General features: G+C 32.6%; 1 protein-coding gene across 11 annotated transcripts in view; it reads right to left on the bottom strand.

The window, feature by feature from the left end:
* Positions 1–1,115: 1,115 nt before the first annotated feature.
* Positions 1,116–18,990, bottom strand: part of OXR1 (oxidation resistance 1) — a 437,299-nt gene continuing 419,424 nt past the window's right edge. For 8 of the 11 annotated variants that reach the window (XM_078072091.1, XM_036083875.2, XM_036083874.2 and 5 more), the window contains 6 exons: positions 10,811–10,891; positions 8,850–8,975; positions 7,943–8,095; positions 6,061–6,156; positions 4,225–4,298; positions 1,116–2,349 (listed from right to left, as the gene is read on the bottom strand). In XM_078072091.1, the coding sequence (XP_077928217.1) occupies positions 2,214–2,349; positions 4,225–4,298; positions 6,061–6,156; positions 7,943–8,095; positions 8,850–8,975; positions 10,811–10,891 (666 nt within the window). In that variant the 3' untranslated portion in view covers positions 1,116–2,213. The remainder of the gene's footprint in view (positions 2,350–4,224; positions 4,299–6,060; positions 6,157–7,942; positions 8,096–8,849; positions 8,976–10,810; positions 10,892–18,990) is intronic. The other 3 variants (XM_078072090.1, XM_036083878.2, XM_036083884.2) reach the window with 1 other exon arrangement.

Here is an 18,990-nt window from a genome sequence, read left to right on the forward strand (position 1 = left end):
CCAATCTAATTTTGAGAGATCTTTCTAAAGTGTAAACTTGATCGTGTCATTCCTCCACTCAAATTTTCTTAATTGCTCCTATGAGATAAAAAAAAATCTAAATTTCTTGGCATTGCACATAATGAAACTCTTTATGGTATCAGTCCTACCTTGCTATGCACTCCACATCAAAAAAGAAATCAACATAAATTAAAAATATCAAATGACTTGCACTTCTTCACAGGTCAAGTGCCCTCTCACTTCCTCATTTTTTAAACTATGATTTTCTCTCTACTTGAATGCATCCTTCCATCATTACTATTACCACCATCACTACCACCACCACCCAAAACTACTAGAAGCATTTTTTACACATAAACCATAGTAGCAGGTTTAATCAAAGACTTCTTAGATATGGAAGTAACTTGATTATTCAATAAATCCAAACTCAAATTTGTATTTAAGTATTTAATTTTATTTGGTATACACCACTATGACCTTATTGTAATTGAAATCCAATACAGGATTTTTTTCTTTTTTAATTATTAGTCAACTCCACAAAGACAATAATACTGCTGTGGAAGACCAAAGGGGAAAAAATGATATATTTATTTACAATTCTCTATATTGTAAACATTTAATCTATATATTGTTACTAACTTATAATGAGAGAGCTTTACATAGACAAGGAAATGATGCCCACATTTCTATTCATATTCAGCGATAGCATATTAAATAGATCAGATTTTGTTTTCCATTAGCATTATGCTTTCTTTAGATAATTATCTAAACTTTCAAAAGATCTAAATATATTCAAGTCCTATACAACTAAAACTACTAAAGCCAACATATTTGGCTTATAATTTCCTTTTTAGAATAATTTAAAGTGCTATAAGCAACCTGGCAATCAACACTTTCTATAAGAACAAAACTACCTTTAAACATTAATTTACAATATAATATACAATGTTTATCTGGAATAGCTGAAATTTCAGCACAAGGTCACTGTCACATGTATTAACAGCAGGATTTTTTTTTTTTTTGCATACCATGAAGCTCTGAAATTAACTGATGAATGACCGCCACAATGGCATATTATCGGTTTCCTACAAAAGAGGATAAGAACTACTAGTATATTCTATCTTGTCTTTTTTTTTTTTTTTGAGGTCACTTGACAGTAAGTTTGCATATTCAACAAGTCTACTGAGTTACAATATTGTCTACATTAATCATTGCCCTTTTCTAACAGCAAATGCTAATGGTAAGTTAGTAACATATACCACTCAAAAAAACATTTTTTTTTCCTTTTGAACAGGAACCTATATTTTGGGAGTTGGTACGCAACAAGGCTAAAACAACAGAACTATAAAACAGTATATCTGACACAATATGTTGAAGAAATATGCATCTGTTTCATAGTTTTTGTACTTATGATAATGCCCTGCTAAGCTACAAATATGTAAATAGTATATTTTCTTGCTTGATATATTAAGTCCAGTAGAATCATCAAGTTCTCATTCTCCTTTGTATTTTATAACTTTATCAGATAATCCAACCATGAAAGCATATGCCCAAACCTGCAGACCATGTGCATTGTGGTCTATTACAACCAGAATTTTCTTCAAATTTCATTTTTATTAAAATGAAATTAAGAATACCTGCAAAATTAATAAAGAGAACGTTGTAGTGTGAATTAAAATTAGAACTCAGTGGTTTATGAAATATGCATTATTTTGGCATGTGTCTTTTCCTTCACAAGAATGACTAAGTTGAGCTTATCCAAGTCACCGGTGCCAACCTCCAGATGCCTTACAGCATTATCTAGTCTTCATTCTCTCAATGCCCCAATTAGACTGCTCTAGTAAAACAATCAATATAGTTTTAAAAGTAATAAACCAAAAGAGGTTCAAAAAAAGAGCACCATTCTATTAGGAGACTGAGATAACATGGATTGTAGATGAGGTGGTCACTATGATTAAAATGCTGCCAAAATTCTAACAAAACCCAAGCTGTTACACTGCATGGACCCACACCATGGTCTAAACCTAAAAAACTCTGGGACAGAAACATGATTTTAAAAATAAAGTCCAAAATTATAGCTGTAAAAAATGGTGATATGATTAACTTTAAAGCACAAGTGACATGTTACATTGTATTGCTTCTTGAACTTTCCAAACAATGCTTGTCCATGTCAGGTTTGGGCCATTATCCTGCTAAGACAGAGAGCATTACATTTATTCAAAAGCCCAGATTTCAATGTCTTGAATAAAGAAATCTTCCTTCTTAGAAAGTGTATGATTCCCAAATGTTTTACAAGAATGGCTTCTTCCATGGTAGAGATCTCCATCAAGCCAAAGGGCAAATTCTCCCCTGCAATATATAAAAGAAAACAGTTTTAACAATAATGTCTTAATACTTACGTCCTAAGTTGTAAGTAAGTATTGCAGAGGTTGTAAAATAATAATTTAAATGAGACATTTCAATATTCAAAACTCTAAAATCATTAATTTTTTCAAACCCTTTCCCACTCCTTTTCACACTGGTATGAAGCAATTTTGTTTTGTTCACACCCCATTACACAGATTAAGTACAAAATGAATCCTCTAAAATTAACTTCACATATAATTCTTTTGAGACAGGTGTCACTCTGTTATTCTTTTCCTGGTATTATGGGTTTCTCTTTGCTAAATGGTTTTAATATATTTGACATGAGTTAAATATTTAATATATTTAACATGAAAACTCCCTCTCATCTAACATTAACATGTGTGGTTCAATCTCCAATTCACAACTGAGGAAACTTTAGACTTCAGTTTGCTCAAGGTCCCATATGTACTATCATGTTGAGACCAGAATCTAAATCAGGTCTAACTCCAAAGCCTATATTTAGTCCATCACATCATGATTTAGATTTGGGGGCTCCTGTCTGGAATTCTGGAATATCAAGTCCTTGTAGCTCTAGGTTTGTGAGCCTGTACTCTCCTTCTCCAAAGACTGAAAATTTGTCTTAGTTTGTTATCAAATGACCCAGTGTTTAGTTTAGCTTGCTGCAATCATGTGGTATAATCAAAATCAAGTTCCAGCAGACATCTAATGACATTATGTATGTTATCTTCAAAGATTCAAGGCACCCTTAACAGCTTGAAATTATCAGCCATTTGCTTGTGAGGCCTTCCTGGAGAGCTAACTGAATCACATGTAAGATTACCATTTGGGATAGGGCTGAATGACTGCCTGCACCCCACCAATAAAAAAAGGTGTAACTGGAACATATAAACATATGCTGATTCCCACAACTAAAAATAACATGGTTTTTAATTATCGGGTTATGTCCTTCAGAGAAGGCTATAATAACCATGGTAATTTTTTAATCACTGAAATCATGTCTCCAAACACCTATCTATAGAGAAGTTGTAAGAGAATTTGTTAGAATCATTCAGGATAATGAATATTCTTGCAGGCTAACAAGATTCTGCAGCCTGAATGAATTATTATATATCCTCAGAGCTGGGGGAAACTATTATACTTTTATAAGTCTGGGAATTACGTAGCATACTTTATGTCTGGTCCTGAAGGACAGAGAGAAATAACAAAAGAAGGAGTAAGCGTTTGCTAATAAGCACTATTTGAAAGTCTAGGCTAGCAGGAAGTAGAGCCAATTACTTCCAAACACTGTAAAGACTGAATGAAGCTGGGATACCAGAATGAATAAATAAAAGTTGTCATAGTGCTTGCTATGCAAAAGAATCAAATCAAATTAATGACTAACAGATACTGTTAAAAACAAAGCAAATAAAACAAATTCTGAAAATCTGGGGGGATGGTGTGTCACAATTTTTTTGTAGGAAAACAAATTTCTATTATTCTCTGAACTATCAATCCAAATAGTCTCCAGGGTAGAATAAAAAGGAAACAATTGATCTTTTTATACATTGGGAGAAACATACCATCGTGATTTTTTAAAAAATTTGAGAAGGTCTAAGATGTTAGTGTATTTCACTTTCAAATACTAAAAGATGGGTTTTAATCAAAAGGGAATCAACAGCATTTTAAAATGAATAAATATTTTATCAATAGTTTCACATACTACACTTAAGCACCTTCTTGTAAATATATTGTTTTCTTAGTCATAGTATACAAATTAAGATTCTAATGTCAAAACTTTCCAAAAATAACTGACTTTATAAATAATACAGATGAATAGTTTCTTTAAAAATCTCATGGTAAAATGTTCAAGAGACTTACCCTCCACCACCAAAAGCTAGTGAATCCATGTCTCCTTTGATAAAAAACATATTATCTCCTGTCCACTTAAAGACCTACAAAAATAAAAAGCTTTAAATATGTAGATGAAAATGGTCACTATACAGAGTTAGTTCTGCTAAACCCCAAGTACTTAACAAAGCCTAGATTGACAGTAAGAGAATAGTAACAGTAAGAACAAAAGACTGGGCAGAAGGGTCTGGTGTTTTGTGCTTCAGTATTTGTATGATTAAGTTTAAAAGCACACAACTTTCATTTCCAATTCCTCAAATCTTATTATCTCTTTATACATACTTCTCTTTTCTATGTATGCATCAAGAATTGGACGGTTAATGAAAAAAGTTGAAGCAGAAAATCAGTTAAAAAATTGTTACAGATGCCATTAACTTTTATTTTAACATTAAACATAAATGTACACTAATTTGATAATACTTTGATGTAAGGCCAAGGTCTTTTCTTTGGATACAGATTTGCCTACCATCATTCTTATATAAGCCCACTACATGTGTTTATGATTTCCAGTTTCAATTTTTTTAAAGAGCAGTGAGAACATGAAAACACTTAAGAAGTCCAAGAGCTAAATTTCTAGATGTTCATATTCTTAAATATTTTTTACTAACCTTCCATGGGAGTTTTACCTAAACCTAATACAATAGCAAATTCTAGCACTGCACACCTCACCTTTATCAACTTTTTCCTAAGTATTCATTATAGTTTTCAATAGAATAAACTTTAACATTCACTTTTTCATAGTTATAGAACATCTAATTAATTACATAATCTGGTAGAAACAGCATAAAATGATTTAAGTATAAGCACAACTGATGCTTAAAAAATCTGTAACAGGGGCACCTGGGTGGTTCAGTTGGTTCAGCCTCTGACTCCTGGTTTCGGCTGAAGTCATGATCTCATGGGTGGCGAGATCCAGCCCCACATCAGGCTCCATGTCCAGTGGGGAGTCTGCTGCTCTGCCTCTCTCTCCTTCTGCCCCCACCCCCACCCCACTCACTCTTTCTAAAATGAGTAAATAAATCTTTAAAAAAAACTGTAACAATTATAAACTTCCAGTTAGCTGTAGGCATCAGTTATGTTTTATGAGGGAATGGAAAGCACTGGCTAATCTGGTAAGCCAACTTAAGCACAAGTTTGTTAAGAAATCTTCTAGTGTGTTATCTGCTCATTATAGAAACTATTCTGCTCATTATAGAAACTATTTCTAAAGACTACTTCTTTAACCTTTTTTCAAGATCTCTTAAGTAAAGGTTTGACACACTGAATTTTAATGTACCCAAAATGCTGCGATTGCATGCAATAAGTTTTAAACAGTCAACATATTGACTAAAATTCATCGTACATCTTTACATTTTAGATCTTATTGGCACTGGAATGTATTCAATTTAAGTTAATCAAGCCGTAAGAAAAAGGTAATTAACTGATTTAAACCCAAATGATTTATTTTTTAAGTTTTCAATGCTTACATCATGCAACTTAGTCACTGAAAGTTTCTAAGAATTTCACAATGGCAATTCAGAACAGTAACGATGATGTATACTTCTTACTGAGACCATGATGTATGTCTAGCACTATGCCAAGTGTTGTATATATGATTCTCATTTAATTTTTAAACAATCCTGTTATATTTATGGTTCCCATTCTATCCATAGGAAAGTTGAACCTCAAAATGGTCAAAAAGTGCTAAGTTACAGTTAGCAAAAGACAGAGATGGGAGACAAATGCAAGTGTATATGACTCCAAGGTGCATGTTCTTTTCATTATGCCATTTCTTTATAAACTGAATATTGGAATAACTGTCCTTACCTCAAACTCTGGACAGAATGTAAAAACAAAGGTCTCTCCAGTACCATAAAAGCCATCACTCACTTTAAATGGCTCAGACGCTAACGCACCAAAAACCTAAGGAGTAAAAAAAAGGCATGTTCAATGACATGACTATTAATTTGCTTCATTAAGCATTACCTCATTATTTAGGTTTAAGTAAGATGCAAAAAAACCCAGAAATGTAATATAATTTTATCTCCTCCTACTTAAAAAGGGAAACACGATCAGCTGTTATAAAATTTGCATTATTGTGAAGTACAAGGCATATCAGTTTCTCAATGGGAAATTTTTCCTAGTTTTGAAATCTGAAAGGATGCTTATTATAACAATTAACAATCTTAAAAAGTGATTATCACATTTCAGGAGAACTTATATGCACAACGCATGTACAATAAGGATAACACGTTACAGTGGGATTACAGGATTTAGGAAAGCAAAAACCCTTCTGCGTGGGTAAACATTCTACTAAAAAGGTATATGCTCTTTTTGTCTTCATTAGACAATAAATTCCATGAGGGACGGTCTCTGGTCTGAATTGCTTGGACCTGTAATGCTATGCTCTTATACAGAACAAAATACACAACATAAATAACCTAAAAAAAGAATGAGTGAATAAGGAACTGGGACAAGTTATTTCAATGCTCTGGGTCTAAGTTTCCACATGATAAAAAGGGAATGTAGAGTTTTACAGATGATTTCTATAGTCACTTTTATAATCTTAATTTTTGATAATCTACTGATAATCTACTTTGACAGTCTCAATTTTTAAAATAGATTTTCTTATTGAAAGGTATATGTCATATATATAATATACATATGTTTTATATAAATATAAATACACAGCTTAATGTGGAATTATCACAAAGCAAAGTCCCATTTAACCTTCATTTAGACCAAGAAACAGAACATCATCAGCACTTCAGAAGCTGTCCTTGTGCCTCCTCTGCATCACCACACCCACTTCCCCAAGGGAAGCTAAATAGCCTGAATACCATAGATTTGTTTTGCCCATTTATAAACTTTCCTTAAATGCATTCATAAGATAGTTACTCCTTAGTGTCTGATTTTCAACTCAATATTACATTTGTGACACTTATCTATGCTGTGGCATGTAGTAAGCAGTTCCTTCATTTTCGTGCTGCAATTACCTTTTACTGGGTGTTTAACTTTGGGGAAGCTGATGAAATTCTTTTAGTCATAGTTTACTCTTCCTTAGAACAGTGATGATAAAAGTATCAATCTCATAGGGCTTTGATGATTAAATAAGACAATGCCTATCAATGATTAGTCAAATGTGTGGAAAAAGCACAATAAAGGTGTCAGTAGTAGTAGTGTTTTTTGTTTTTTAAATTAATATTGCTATTTCATCCTCTCATTACTCTCCAATCTGAACTAATTGACCTGAACTTGATGTTTCAGGAAAAAACCAATATTTTTCTTGCTTACCTATGGTTTTGTTCTTGGTAGCATCCTCACACAATTCTCTTTAACTTTCAAAACTTTAACCTATGCTTCAAGACTCTATTTTTTCACCCTTTCCATGAACTTCATTCTTACCTGTCCAGATAGATATGAAAACCCCTTCTGCTTTCTCTAGGTTCTCACTACATTTGGCATATTTTGCTTGTTCCAGGAGATACTGGTATACTTAAATGTTCTTTTTTACCAGACTATAATCCCTTTAATGATTCATGCTCATATCTATCCTCTGTAGCACTCAAAAATGCCTTGTATAATAGAAGTACTCAATAAAATTATCAGTTAAACTTAATGAAAATAATTTTTACCAAAAAATATATTAAATGTTACTTTTACTGTAATCTCTTAAAGGGTAAGGTGTCCATGTAGTTATTTTTCATACCTGCCCATCACTGTCTTTAATCACCATCAGCACTGGGGTGTCTAAACCTGTCATTGTTCGATAAAGGGTCTTCAAGCTTGTGCCATGCTTCCCGGTGCCATAAACAAGAGTCCATGGATAGCCGATTGTTCTTGGTGGAAGATGCTTGGTAAGCTTTGAAAAATAAAATGTTAACATTTTACTTGATAGCTTATTGTCAATGTGCAAGACAGTAATGTCAGCTGAAATATAATGGTACTTCATAAAATATAGGCTACAAAAATAACAGTAGAGATTATTCTCAAAGACACACAGATGCTTGAAGAATAACTGTACATTTCTCAGCATGAAAAAGTCATTGTTCACCAAGAAAAGAAAGGAACATGCCAAACAAGACATGGATTAGAAGAGAGACAAGAAATAGGGATTACTTATTGTTTTCACCCTCTGTATTGAATTAACAAAAATACTGAATGGACTGTTAGCTTAATTATTAACAACTTCCCAAATAATGGGCCCTAGAAATCAAGCTTCAACATTTTATAGCTGTGTGACTTTGAACAAGATACTAAATTTCTTTATGCCTAAATTTTTTCACTCATAAAATACGCACAGTAAGAGTATCCAACTCCTATAGGGGCTGTAAAAAACTACATGAGATAACCACATAAAACAAGTAACTAGTACACAGTAAGAAATTAAAATTTTGGCTATTACAACATCTCATCTAAATTGCTATCGTTTATTTTAATGCCTGCTCCCAACATCATCTTTTACACTAGTTGCTATATTTTGTTTACTTTTATTCACAGGAAAGGAAGACTAATAGCAGTAACCCTGCTTCTTTAGTGTTGAAAACAACTGAAAAGAGGCTGTTTTACTCTTACAGGCACACGCTCAGAAATGCACATATGTGGGTATGTTATACCTTTTCAATTTGATCTGGCAGTAAGAGTTCACTGGGATCACTTAGGTTTGGTCGAAAAGATTCAGACTCCAGGTCTGCTTTCAATGGAGCAATCTGCTTTGAATTTAGGTCTTCTCTTGTAGTAATCTAAAGAAGTAAACAGCAGCAGCATGTTAATATAAAATTGCAACATGCATTAAACAATTTCTGCCTTTTGAGAGAAATAAAACTTTGTACCTTAAAAAAGTGGGCTAAAACTTTAATTTAGGATTTTAGAAGGCAAGGATGCTCCATCAAATAACAATAGTATATCCAATGCAGAAAAAGATTTTTTAACTATAAACAGACATTTTTCTCAACCACTATATGATGGAAAGATAATGATTAACACCCATATTTCTGTGTGAAAGGAAAAGTCACATGCAAACTTTAATTTTCCTGTTGAAGGGCAAAAGTGAGCCAGCTAGCTTGCTATTTGTCTGTGCTATTTAAAATATGTGGGGTTTTTTTCATGGTAAACATAAAATTTGCCAAATATAATTAAGAAAACTTTCTGGGTACCAAATTTTAAAGAATGATCCAATAGAAAGTATAATTTTCATCAGTATGTGTGCATACATAGATTTATTTGCTTCACTGAAAAATTACCATTACTTAGAAAATGCCTTCCTTAATTTTATTTTCAAAACACTTTTTTTAATCGAGTTGGACCACACAATAGATTTAATTTTTTCATAACTATACTTTAAAAATTAGATAAATGTGATGCATTAAAAAAGAATATATGCTTTTGCATGATGGAAATGATCTCACTGATATTCTTAAAATGATAAAAATGTCAATTAACTCAAACTCGGATACAATCTATTCTGTTGATACTTTTCATATTTTATTAATAAATTATAAAGTACCATTAATTTTAATATATAAATGCAGTAACATTAGGAAATAAAAGATATAAAACATAACTATTATTGATGAAACTTTTAAGTTGGAAAATTCTATTGGAGCAGATAACTAAAATGCAGCAATGCACAGCAACTGATTCCATTAAGAATGAAATCTTGCTAAACTATTTTGTTCCTTTAACAGATTTCTTACCAAACCTAAATAGCATATATTTTCAACCAATACATGTTCTAGAACTGTATTGCTTTTTGATGAGAAGTTAAACTATATTAATTCTTTCACATCATCAGCATGTTTTACCCTTATTCTGATGATGTGAAAGGTTAAAAAAAAAATCCAAGGCAGCATGAGCAGCATTAAAAGAAAAGACAAAAATCAGTAGTTCTAGCACAGCCATGAAAGCATATCTTAGTAAGAAGAGGAAAACACACAATAATACACAAAACTGAAAAATGAGTTCAACTGTATCACTTTCTTGTTATTAAAAAAAAAATCACAAAGATTATTTCATGGAATTTTAAATAATTTTTCTAGTTCTGATGTCTAGGGTATACTATTCCGAAGTATTTCTAATCCAACCAGGAATACCTCAAAAACAAAAACAATTTATCTCATTAAAATATTTGATGTGAGGTTGATACAACTGAAATAACCTTAAAGAAGAGAAAATATTTAAGTCTTGCTATTCATTAAAAGGTTTTCAATTGTCTGACAGTACTTCATCTCTCAGATTCTATTTAGTAAAGATTTAACCTCAAACCCAAAATATTCTTCCAATTTTAAAATTAAGTGAACACTCCTCATTGCTCTAAGAAACACACAGTACTGAGAACAGTTCTACAGTGCCAGAAAATTCCTCTGAATATTTTAAAATGAAAAGATGACAGAAAAGATAATCCTAGAGCTCTTCAAGGCAAAACCAAACTCTTTAATACAAAAAGGAATTTTCTGATGGGCTATTTTAGTGCTGCAGTCAAAACAAATCCTTTAAAAATGAGATTTGCCCTGACGAAAGACACTAAAAACAGGGAGTATTCAATCTCCGGAGGGGTTTAAACTACTGAATGGGGCACCTGGAGACGTCTGCAGAGTGTGCGTAGTTCTTCAGTATTTAGAGCATCGATCCTGCGGTGATACTCAGCCACTGATACTACCTGAATATGGAGACAGGAAGACAATAATTCCACTGACAGTTGAGAAAAAGAGCCAAAACAAAACAAAACAAAACAAAACAAAAAATGGAGAATTTTAAATGGAGAAAAGAAAACTGTAATCAGGGTTTCTTTCCCCACTCCATGCTGAAAATCCAGGAGATACCGATATCAAGCTACAGTGAAATACACATGAGTGAGTTTAAAACCGCTACATCCAACTGGTTCACAATATAAGGTTTATGAACTGCTTCATAAGACAGAATTTGATTGAATAAATAGAATTATAGTTGCTTATAAAGGAAACACTACAGAAAACAACATGCTTTGCTAACTAACATCAAAGATAACATTGAAGACAACATCTAAAATCATAATGGTGGGCATTTTACAAAGAAAAGGTAGTTTCAACTCTCCCCTCCAAATCAGTTTAGCTCAAACGTTTATCCTAACGGAAATGCTGAAAGAATTTCTTCTAGGCAAAGGTGAGAAACATACCCATGCCATATGATCTGTATCAGAAAGAAAGGGAGGGAGCAAGAATAAGAAATGAAGTACATTAAAAAACCTAAGGTAGTAAGAAAAATAAGCTCTAGAAAGTAAAAATTAGATTTTCAAAAGTGTACCTAATCAACAGTACCTTCTCAGGCATGTCTACTTTAGTCTTTCTACATGACTTCAGTTTTTGTCTTTGTATTATTTCTTTATGGTTGGTACTGCAACAGTTATCTATGACTAAATCTTAATGACTTTCCTACATTCTGAATTCCTAAGAAAAATTCTTTACCTTCTGTAATTGCCTAGACCAGTCTCTTGCATAATGCAGTTGAAAGCCATATATGAAGAGGAACATTATTATAAAAAATCCACAAAAACAGACAAGTTTCCTCAGGTTGATAACAACAGCTACAGCTTTCTCAGATCATGACCTAATTCCTAAAACAGAAACCATAATATAGTGAACTCTGGTTGTGCCATAAATATGTGCTGACTCTCCTGAGCTATGACAGATTGCTCTTGTGATCAATGCAGTTGAACCACTGGCTCGGAAGAGCTGACTTCTAACCTAGGTTTTAAAAAGCTCTTGTTTCAGCCAACTAAAATAAATTAACCACCCATAAACATCAAGGTAACTGACAAGTTATATAAACCTGTTGAAAGCTATGAAAGACATGAGCATAGTAAAAAGGAAAAGAAACTGGACAGATTTCTGTTTTGTCATAATATTGACTTTTACAAATCAACAATGCATGCAATGTGATAGTTCACCCTACTTACAAAGAAACCGAAAATGGTTATGATCTCTAGAGCCCTAGAGGATCAGATGGATCCGAGTTTGGACCCTTCTTTTTTTTCCCAATAAAACAATGGAAATAATAAGACCACATACAAAATACATTTTTTTATGAAAAAAATGAGGAAATAAAATGCACATAATAAAGGATTGAGTATAGTGTCCAGCACATAGTAAATAATAGCTACTATTACTAACATTACTTTTGCTTAATCATTTTTCATCAATTACCCTAAGGACTAAAGGGTAATGTCTGAAGACCTTCCTTATTTATTTATTTATGGATATTAAAATATTTCAGTTTTGAGAGCTCAACTATCTTGTATACTATGACTCTTCTGAAATTAATTTTAAATTTCAGGATTAGATAAGAATATTAAATCCTTTTCAATTAAGAACAAAAAAATTTTCAATAAAGATGAAAGAGAAATTAGATCTTAAAAATTAAAAAATCACAGCCTTGTTTTTCTATGACCAGCAAAAGAAATCTCCACAAAATATTAAATGGCCAGCTGTATTTTTCTTTCTTTTTCCCAGGGTATTCAATCTGATCAAGTCTCCTAGCCAGAGTTTTCAAATTATATGACATATCTACTCCTCTGCATTCCTTCTATCCTTCTGGTCAATGCTAATTTTACACTTATTTGTATTAAAGCTCCTTCTTTTACCATATTAAACACATTTCTTTGCTAGAAGTAAAATTAAATTATGCTCACAAAAGGAATCACTTACAAGCTAACCATATCAGTATCACTGAGTAGGAGGTATCACTGAGGGAACCATGAACTGCCATCCTAAATATAAGCTTGTAACATTTGGTAAAGTCATAGTTTCTTTTTAATGTCACAAATCTACCTTTTCTCATTCATACTTTTTTTGTAAAAAACTGTATTTTGGGACTTATAAACCCATTACTTCCTCAATCCTAATATTTACTCAGGCTGTGATAAATGAAGATACAAAAAACCGTCAAAAGAGTCTGTGAATTAATAAAGAAAAAGGGTGTGAAATCAAATGAGTACAGAAACATACATCATCTTCTCAAAATAAATGAATAAAGAGATACAGATTATTAGTATATATGATGGAAGTGAATTAGTCTTAAATTAATTTTTATCCCTTTGGTAAATCATACTCCATGTACAGAATTTATTTACCCAAAAGATTAAACCTAAGTAGAAAATGGACACATCTCTACAAAATGTCCTACACCATACTCCCAATTAAGGGTGCAGACTTTGAAGAAACTAGCCTCAATTTAAAGTATATTCACTGTCTTGCTAGAGTCATTTCTTGAGGAATAAAGTGGTTTGCATACACTGCCAAATCCCCGCTGTAGGAACTGAGTACTATGATCTACTCTACAGAATTAAGTGCTACTCTCCAGTCTTTCCAGTCTGACAAAGGACTCTCACACAGAGAAAGTGTTTCCCTAAGCATTTATTTTCACAGAATACAAATGTAGGGGCAGGATTAAATCCACCCATCTCTATTACAAAGGGACTAACAACAACAACCAGTACAGAACAAAAGCTAAAGCTAGAGAAAACATACAGTTTCTGTCAGTCCCATGAGTAAGAACATGTTCTTCTCCTAGACATAAAGACCAATGCTATGGTCTAATAGTCCTCCTTCCAGGATGTTCGGTATTTCCCCGAGATTACCCCACAAACAAAACAGAGCCTCCCTTCCCCCAACTTCCTGGCAAACTAACAAAAGTCTGGTAGATAGCCGTGAATGTGCCATTTTTATTCCTTACTTACTCCTTACTTGTGTTCCTTAGTAAAGGGAAATGGAGTAGAAAGACAAATATTACCTAATCAATGCCATTTATACTTACTTTGGTACCCAAAAATATGTTTAACAAGGAGGAAATCTAAGTTGTAGCAGCTAACAAAAAGGCATACAACATCATGCTTCACACCATATAACCTTCTGTTCTATACATACACAACGTCTTTATTACAAAATAAGACCTGGATTATGTTAAAACTTTGCTCCTTTTTGCCCTAAACTACTGCTTTCAAAATAACACTTCATGGGACTGTAATAAATAAGGTATAAAAGAAGCAAACAGAATCATAAATTTGCCCATAAAACAGAAATAGAGGAAAAAAAGAGATGTAATCCACAGCAAATGGAAAATAGAACATATTATCAAAGTTTTGAATAAATCTATATTTAAAATTACTTCCTCTTAAATATATTTGCAGGTGATTCAGATTTTCATGAGAAGGCAGATATATTCACTCTTCTTTTAGTCAAAAAGAAACCTGTTAGCCACTCAAAACCATTCAATTACACTATCTATATGTTGCTTCAGCTTTTTGGAACAGTAAATATAAGAAGTGAATCTCAAAAAGGGAATAATCTTATTTTCTCCATAGTATGTCAGGGGAAAAGAATACTCATTACATAATCTTGAAATATATAAATCCACTATTACAGTTGGAGACTTCAAAGCTCCTCTATCAGTTATTTACAAGTCCAGCAGGCAGAAAATCAGTAAGAACAGAGTCAAACTGAAAAACACCTCAATTAACTGGATCTAATTGACATGTATAGACTATTCATCCAACAACAACAGAACATACATTCTTCTCAAACTCACATGGAACATTCATTAAGATAGACCACTTTCTGGTCCATAACACATACTTTAACAAATAGGTATCATAAAAAGTATGCTCTCAGATCACAATGGAATTAACTAGAAATTATAACAGAGAAATAGTGGGAAAATCCCCAAATACTTTTCAACAACACATTTCTAATTAATGCACAGTCAAAAAAGTCCTGGCAGAAATTTTAAATGTTTTGAACTAGATGAAAAAAAATTCCAAAGTATTGAAATTTTGGGATGCAGTGAAGACAGGAATTAGAGGAAAATTTATAGCATAGAATGCATATATAAGAAAAGGAAAGATCTAAAATCAATAATCTAAGCTTCCATCTTAGGAAACTAGAATAAGAACAAATTAAATCTGAAGTAGAAGAAAATAAATAAAAAAATTAGAGCAGAGGGCGCCTGGGTGGCTCAGTTGGTTAAGAGACTGCCTTCGGCTCAGGTCATGATCCTGGAGTCCCTGGATCGAGTCCCGCATCGGGCTCCCTGCTCGGCAGGGAGCCTGCTTCTCCCTCTGACCCTCCCCCCTCTCACGTGCTCTCTCTCTCTCTCATTCTCTCTGTCTCAAATAAATAAATAAAATCTTTAAAAAAAAAAAAATTAGAGCAGAAATCAATGAGACTGAAAACAGAAATGCAATAGAGAAAAATCGATGAAACAAAAAGCCAGTTCTTTGAAAAGGTCAATAAATTGATAAGCCTCTAGCAAAGCTAACTAAAAGAAGAGAAGGAAGAAATGAATTATATGAAGAAATGAAGAGGGGCCATCACTATGGATCTCATGGATATTAAAAGAACAAAGGAATATTATAAATGACTCAATACCCACAACTTTGATAACCTAGATGAAATGGATCAATTCCTTGAAAGAGACAAACCACCAAAACTTACACAAGAAAAAAAATAGATCAACTGAGTAGGCCTAGACTGATTAAAGAAATTTAATTAATAATTACTAATCTTCCAAAACAGAAAGTATGAGGCACAGTTCTAGCCAACTAAAATGAATTAGTTACCAGGAAACATCAAGATACTCTATAAAAAGCTATGCAAACTTGTTGGAAGCTATGAAAGACATAAGAAAAAAAACAGATAAACTGGACAGATTTCCCTTTGTGCCATTATTATTATACTGACTTTATGCAAAGCAACAATGCATATACTATGGTAGCTGACTCTGTACTCTGTACTTACAAAGAAAGTTATGATCTCTAGCTCTGGAGCATCTGGAGTGAATCCAGATGGATTCACTGATAAATTCTATCAAACACTTAAGGAAGAAATTATGCTAATTCTCTACAGTTTCTTCTAGAAAATAGAGGCAGATGAAATATTTCCCAACTCATGAACTAAACATCTGGACACCTCACCAAAGAAGATATACAGATGGCAAAGAAGAATATGAAAAGATGTTCAATATCATACATCAGGGAAATACAAATTAAAATAATGGGATACCACTACATACCTATTTAGAATGGCTAAAATCGGAAGCACTGACAACATCAATGCTGGTGAGTTGTGGAGCAAAAGGAATTCTCATTTACTGTTGGTACAGTGGAAAATGGTACTGCCGCTTTGGAAAAGTCGGGTAGATTGCTACAAAACTAAATATAATCTTATAAAATCTGGCAATCATGCTCCTTGGTCTTTAACCCAAATGATTTGAAAACTTATGGTCACACAAAATCTGCATGTAAAACAGCTTTTTATTTTGTCAAAACTTGGAAGTAACTAAGATATCCTTTAAGAGGAGAACGGATACATCCAGACAACAGAATATTAAGTCAGCACTAAAAATAAATGAGCAATCAAGCCATTAAAAGACAGCAAGAAACTTTACATGTATCTTACTAAGTGAAAGAAGCCATTCTGAAAAGTCTACATAATGTGTGATAGCAACTATATGATACTCTGGAAAAGGCAAAACCACAGAAACAAGAAAAAGATCAGTGGTTACTAGGTATTCAGGTAAAGAGGGATAAACAGAGGCAGCACAGGGAACTTACAGGTAGTGAAACAATCCTGTATCATCCTGTAATGGTATGTCATTCCACAGAACGTACAACAGAAAGACTAGACCTTAAGGTAAACTATGGACTTTGGGTGATGACAACGTACAGTATTAGTTCATAAATTGTAACAAGTATACCATACCAATACAAGATATGAACAACAGGAGTACTGTGTGTGTGTTGGTGGGGGGAGGGGTATATGGGAACTCTGTACTTTCCATTCAGTTTTTCTGTAAACCTAAAATTGCTTCAAAAATAAAATCTATTAATTAGAAAAAAGTAGGGGAAGGATAACACAATTTGGGGAGGTGGTTACCAATTTGGGGAAAACATGAAATGACACAGAGAAAGTACATACAGGCTGATACAACTGCTTTGGTAATGCTCTAGTTCTTAAGCTGGGTAGTGGGATCAGAGATACTCATTTTATTATTATGTCTCCTAACTTGCATATACAATAAATATGCTTTTCAACTACTAAGTCAAATGAAGAAAAAATATTCTACACTGAATATATACGCATATATCTTTTCAATTAGGTTGTTGACTAGAAAGCAGATGTTTTACATACAATAAGACGTATATAAATACTAGCTAATAAATTTCCTGTGAATAGGTACTACAGGCAGCATCACAGTCTAGCAGAGAGAACACTGGGTTTGGGTACAGACCTCTGCCTTAATTTTAATTCTGCTTTTTACTAGTTTTGTGAACTTGAGCAACTGCTTTTAATGTCTCCATTTTATGTCTTTCAAACAGAAATAATATTTTAAGCACTTTATGAGGAATACATGATAATATATGTAAAACATATATCAAAATAAACACTGACACATTAAATATACAAAATAAATGTTAATTCCCTTCCCCTGGTTATGTTGTGAAGATTTTGACAGAGAGTAAAGAATTTAAGGGCATAGACTAAAGCCAGAATGCCTGGATTCAAACCATGGCTCTGACCCTTTTTGGTTGTAGTATGACTGCCTTTGTTTCTTAAAATGGAGATGAGAGTAGCAATTTTCACAATGAGGATTAAATGATGGTAAGTGTTTAGAATAATACAGTGTTATCAGTATACGGCATTAGAAGTAATTATTTTTCTCATTAACATGAATATTATCTTGAGCCAAGGTCACTGGAAGATTTTTACATTTAAAGTGGCTCTTCTTATGGACTTATTCTTGCAGAGATGTAAATAAGTTATCATGGGATTTTTTTCTCCTGTTTTCATACATGAAAGCCTAAGTACAAAAAAAATCTGTCTTGTCACATATGAGGGCCTAAATATAAAAAAAAGCTGACTAAAGTAATGAAATATGGATAGAGATAAAACAATGTTGCTATATTTAATGATTTGTGACTTTAATCTAATTAAGCCTAAATTCTTATTATAAAATAGGCTTATAACGTTCAAGCAAATTACAATTTATTGACAGATATTAAAAAGCCAGGATACAGTATATGGTTACAATAAATATATAAATAGTTTCAAATAAATAGTTAGAAATTAAAGTTTAGGTTGTTTGTCAGAATAAACTCTAAACTGGCCTTTTAAAAAAATAAAGACAGGAAAGTTAAGCATGCTTGATCAATATGGTTCTCACTGAAGCTAAATGGCAAAGGTTTAACTTCATTCCATATATTTTAGAGCATATTTTACCTATTAGTTATTAATGTCTCTGAGCCTTAAATTAACTCATCTGTAAAATGAAAATAATCTATATCTGGTTAACACACAGAGTTACTGTAAGGTGAAATATGATACTATATACACAAGCATTTAGAAAATTGTCCTGATTTACATAAATACATAGTCATATTAATACTAGCTATAAGACCTATATGAAGTCTCAGATACCATTCTAATCAGTTGAGTAAAGATATGATGAACTGTAAAAAGCTACAAAATATTTGTTATTCTATAAGAATCATTTTCTGTTTTTTGTTTTAAAGCACAAGAATCCCTTTTCAGGCAAAATCTTATTAGGGAATCTCAATCTACAAAATAAGAATTGCTATCCTTTTAAGCCTTATTTTCTTAAGCTTTTTTCCTGCTGTACAGCTACTAGGGTATCTACTCCAAAGCAAGGAAAACAGCTAGAAAACCTGAACCTGAACTTGTCTACACATCAAAACATATCACACTGTACTGTCACATTTTTAAAACC

Source organism: Halichoerus grypus, chromosome 5, assembly GCF_964656455.1.
Source record: "Halichoerus grypus chromosome 5, mHalGry1.hap1.1, whole genome shotgun sequence".
In the NCBI taxonomy this organism is placed as follows: Eukaryota; Metazoa; Chordata; class Mammalia; order Carnivora; family Phocidae; genus Halichoerus; species Halichoerus grypus.